The following is a 5,135-nucleotide window of genomic DNA, read 5'->3' on the forward strand; positions in this document are numbered from 1 at the left end:
TGCTGGGGGGCAAGCAATATTATTCAGAAATGCTGGCTTTAAGAGTGTGCATGAAGAATAACTGTTGCTGATTTGCGTACTGACACGATTGCTGTGGTTTTGTGGCGCGAGCACATGTGAGTGCACGGTGCACGAGGCATTGTCCTATGTTGGTGTTCAGGGAACACCATTGCCTGCAGGGCAGGAGGCAGATGCTGCTGACAATGTCATAATCCGCAGGGCGGATGGATGCTGCTGCTGGTGATGCCGATGACGATGTTGTAGCCCACAGGGCTGGCAGACGCTGCTGCTGATGCCGTTGTATAATGCTCTTCAAGTGATGCTGATAGCTGCTGCAGATGCTGAAGCCGACGCTAATGCTGATGACTCTGTTGACAGGCGCCTCACGTTATGATCTTGTGTTCATGCCTAGAGCTGAGGGCGGTTCAAGTGGAGCCAACCCAGGAGCTCGTGAACCTATCCAGGAAGATTCCAGAAGTCATGTTGGCGAGTAGGGCACCGGGAACAGTGACCAAGTATTTGTCGACATTTCAGCGCTGGCAAGAGTGGGCTAGCAGTCAAGAGATCCCGAGCGTACCAGCCGAGTCTTGGCACATATGTTTGTATGTCGTGAAGCTGCTCCAGGAGGCATGGACAGCGTCACCAATAACATCCGCTATTTGCGCGTTGGCCTGGTCGCACAAGGTGCGAGGCCTACCGGACCCCACAGACAACGCACAGGTTCGGAACCTAGTCCAGGCCGCCAAACGACTGCTGGCGGCGCCGAAGAACCGGAAGAGGCCGATGACGAAGCAGATGCTAAACCAAGTTGCTACCAGGCTCTTGCGCAATGAATCACTGCAGAACTTGCAGACAGCGACTCTGATGACCGTTGGCTTCGCAGGGCTCTTGCGGTGGAACGACTTGTCAAACATATACGTCGACGAGATCGAAATCAAGGAAGATTACATGGCACTATTTCTCGAAGTGAGAAAAAATGATCAACTGCGCCAAGGTAACTGGGTGCTGCTGTCAAGATGGCATGGAGCAGTATGCCCAGTGGCTCTAACAGAGCGACTGCTGTCTAGAGGTGGCTACGAAGGCCACCAGAAGTTGTTCGGCTGTATTCGGCAAGGAAACGCTAGTCAAGTTGTCCGGGACCAGATGTCTTACAGCCGTGCCCGAGAGCTGATCCAGGACGCGCTGTGCCAAGCGAACTTCAACCCAAGCGCATTTGGGCTGCATAGCCTGCGTTCTGGGGGAGCATCGGTGGCCGCGGCAGCAGGAGTCCCGGATAGACTGATCCAACGTCAAGGCGGCTGGAGAAGCGAAACATCCATGCGGATGTACTTCAAGGAGTCACTCTCAGCAATGCTCTCAGTGTCAAGGGCACTGGCCATCCATTAGCTATGCTTTGCTGCTCTTGCTGTTGCTGCTGTCCCCGCAGAGGCTGTTTGTTGTTGCTGTGTGCGTGTGTACGTGGGTGTGCATGTGACTGAGGTGTGTTAGGGGTGGGAGCACGTATGGTGTGGCTGCACACAGGAGTGAGAAAGAGAGTAAAAAAGAAATGCCTCATTTCTCGTTGGCTGACGTAGGAAAGAAACGAGAAATGTAGTTCTTTTTTGTCTTTCTTTTGCATGACGTAACATTTGCTGCTCGCAAATGCGAGATATTAGGAGCATGCGCTCCGGCTGCGGCATTCTTTTTCTTCTTGCTTTGCAAGTGTAGTGCCCATGCCCGCCCGCCCTAGTGAATGGTTATTTTGTTGAGTCGTTTGGATATTTCCGTAGCACACCGCTGGCGGTATGCTCAGATTGCAGACTGCACTAATTTTGATGATCTAGATGAGTTGCTTTTTTTTTTTTTTTTTTTTTTAAAGCTGTTTACTATTGTCGCCGTGAGTTGACAATACACTTGCTTGCTGTTGCTGCTTGCTGTTGCTGCTGTCCCCGCAGAGGCTGTTTGTTGTTGCTGTGTGCGTGTGTACGTGGGTGTGCATGTGACTGAGGTGTGTTAGGGGTGGGAGCACGTATGGTGTGGCTGCACACAGGAGTGAGAAAGAGAGTAAAAAAGAACTCCTGGTTTTCCTGCCGACTTGAATTCTCACTTGCCGGACTCACGACTGCCATCCAGAGCACATTAGAAGTCCATCGAACCGTCCACGCGGCAAACCTGCTAGAAAGCACCACTTCCTGCTCAATACACAGTGCTTCGGGGAATTCATAACTAAACAGTTCAGCGGCAAACACCTCGTGAATACCAGATAGCAGCGTGAGTCAGTGTCGGTCATGGAGGTGCTGAACAACTTTGTTGCCTCCAAAACATCTAATTCGCAAGATCGCGCTTGGGACAACAATATGAAGAAGAGATTGGTGCGACTTCGGCGATACTTGGGTACATGTGTGTTGCTCCCTGCATATGAGCTCGCGGTTTTCCTGCCGATTTGAATTGGAGGCAAGGAGGACTCCGAAAACCAGCTTTCGGGCAATTCCGACTGAAGAGATGCCCAAAATCTGGTTACGAAAATGTTCTGGGAAGTAATTGATGCTGGGCATGAGAAGACCAAATTTGTAGATTTCATGAAGTAAATATAGAACCACATAATTTGTCAAATGGCGTCCGTAGGATATTATAGGATTGTTAGAAACCCTTTACTATCCGTACATACAAGCATCAATATAATGAGATCGATGGGGTAGGCATTTTGAAAGAAAAGAAAAGTCTCAGCTGTCGCCTCGAACAATTCCCGAAGCGATACGAAGAGCGGTTACTGAATTATCGCACTCGTAATTCTAGTCCAGGGAAATGTGCGTTCAGAGCGCGACGCGCACGTCGACAGCGGGGATTTCCTCTGTTTACATCACCTGTTGGCAAGGCTACACCGCTTCAAATTCAAAGTAGGTCCCTGGGAGTCTCTACAAAAATATTTGAGCTCCATACGAGCAACATGGGTGACATGATGGATTGAGATTGCTCTCGAGCGTGAGGTCAGCGCTGGTGCGCGTTACCTGGCTTGCAGTGCTGGACCAGTGCATCATGTGGTGCCGAGCATGTGCTCATTGCGTTCCTCTCGTCAAGACCTTTCCAGGATGCCCAAAACCGTGGAAATCGTCAAATTCAAACCAAAGTTACGTATAATTCTAGTTCAGATTTTGTGGTTGCGTGGGCTTGTACACAATAAATTTTAATCAGACAGTTAAGGGTTAACGGAATGAACAGGGCACACCCAGTACAAACGCCATAAGCAAAAATCATGAGCGCTGAAAGGAATAATACAAATCAAAAATATCCTTCAAAAATATCCTGTGACTTGATGAGAAAATTAGGAGATACATTCACAACAAAAATGTAACTACAAGTATTCTAACAAGAAGGAGAGAATTACTTCGCTAAATTTACAAACAATTTCAGTGACTCTTCAGAATTCCTAAACTCCATTGCAGCGTATTTCTTGCACTTGAAAACACCGCCATTCCGGCAACAGGCTCTCAGCTGCACCTAATAAGTAACATGGCGAAATATTGGCAAAGTTATTTATTTGCTGCAGTTGAGAGCCGCCGGAATGGCGGTGTTTTCAAATTTCAGTGTCCAGTGTAAAATACCTTATGTTTGTGGAAGACTGGTTTGGTTGTAAATATGGAGACAGATTCCAAAACACGCAAATATCGTTGACTGCGTAAACAAGACACTGTTCTGAGTAAAGTTAACGTGGACGCAGCTAAACAGGTTCGCCCCGTTTTACTTCGCAAAGTCAAACGAGATCGTTTCACAATAATATGATAGCGAAGGGTTAGGGAGGGAGGGTATATCGGGCATTGGTTGCGAGATTTACCGCCTCACCTCTGCAGTTTAATACGCTTCATCTGCCACCTTGGTATAATCAGGCGTGGCCTGGAACAAGCAAAACCTCTCTAAGCTGGTTGTGTTTTTCTCAACCCAGCCGCAAGCCGGTGGTAGGCTTGTTGCATAGTTAGCATAGTTGCGCGAACCTCACCTTTTTTCACATGAAAGAGACCAAGCGCCTCAAATATCGGCGACAATTTCACGGACTAACAAGTCACTTCCATTGTCTCGTAACTCCAAATCGTGTGCTGAGCCGGGTAGTGCTTCGCGGCGTATGAGTCTGCTGTTGATAACCATCTTGTTGAAAATAATCTAGTATTGATGGTCAGTGTACATGTAGTTACACTGACGATTGTGTCACGTGTGGCCTTCTTCTCATAGAAAAGTAGCTGTCTTTCATAATACTGTTATCCTCGGTGAAATCAGATTCAAAGAGCATACTTAACACCCTAGACTCGCGCGGCCTCTGACGTCGTGGAACGCCACGATTATAGTGTGGATTTCAGAGCCCACACATGTAAAAGTACAATGATGTGGTCAGATCTGGTGTAGAGTGCTATTTGTGCACACATTGTGTCCGATGTCAGTGTGTGCAACTGAAGAAAGAGCACGGATCTCGGAAAGTTGTAACCAACGGAGCTGAATACACGTTCAGATATACGGACAGAAAATAAAATAAATACAAGATCCAAGTCTAAAATAAAAGAATTATCCTTACTTCTCCTTAACAGGTCTTACCGCTGTCGCCTGTGTCTCATTGTCGTGGCTGTTTTCTGCTCCCGTCACGTCTGTGTCAGCTTCCTTACGTTTCTCGTGTCTAATACGAGCACCAACTGCAGCGTAGGGATACTCCAGTGTATCCCCCTAAAAGCCTGGACAGAAGATTGCATAAGAAGAGGTAGTTGCCCGCAGCCAGATGTGACTACACTGGTCAGACTCAAAACTGACTGAAGAAGTCAGGAAAATAAGTGACAATAAAGAACACACCATATGCCATATTTAGAACAGAGAATATTTCGCGATAAATGATTTCTCGAATCTCTCGCTGCGCTCCAATTTCTGCTTTCATCCCTTGCACTGATGAAACGGCTTCAGAGAACCGCAATACGCTTTCCAGATTCAATTTTTAAAGTCTCGTTTTCCTCCTTGGTTACCTGAGGACAGATTACTGGCAGCCATGGCTGAAGTGAAGAAAGAAATGCGCTTCCACGACGCAAGCAAAACTGAAGAGGTGTTTGTTCTCTTTCGGGCACTACACTCATGACGGCGTGACTGGATAAACTGGACTCCTGGATCATGGACCGTGAATAGGG

At 47.7% G+C, this 5,135-nt stretch overlaps 1 protein-coding gene across 1 annotated transcript; it reads left to right on the top strand.

The window, feature by feature from the left end:
• The first annotated feature begins 480 nt into the window (after window positions 1-480).
• On the top strand, window positions 481-1,386 carry LOC135826570 (uncharacterized). The gene has a single exon (XM_065339175.1). It carries the CDS (start codon window positions 481-483, stop codon window positions 1,384-1,386), a length of 906 nt encoding a protein of 301 aa, XP_065195247.1.
• The last annotated feature ends 3,749 nt before the right edge of the window (window positions 1,387-5,135 follow it).

Source organism: Sycon ciliatum, chromosome 10 (genome assembly GCF_964019385.1).
Source record: "Sycon ciliatum chromosome 10, ocSycCili1.1, whole genome shotgun sequence".
NCBI classification, from domain to species: Eukaryota; Metazoa; Porifera; class Calcarea; order Leucosolenida; family Sycettidae; genus Sycon; species Sycon ciliatum.

Excerpts from the sequence above, each read along its gene's own strand:
- LOC135826570 (XM_065339175.1), top strand. The coding sequence starts at position 481 with ATGTTGGCGAGTAGGGCACCGGGAACAGTGACCAAGTATTTGTCGACA.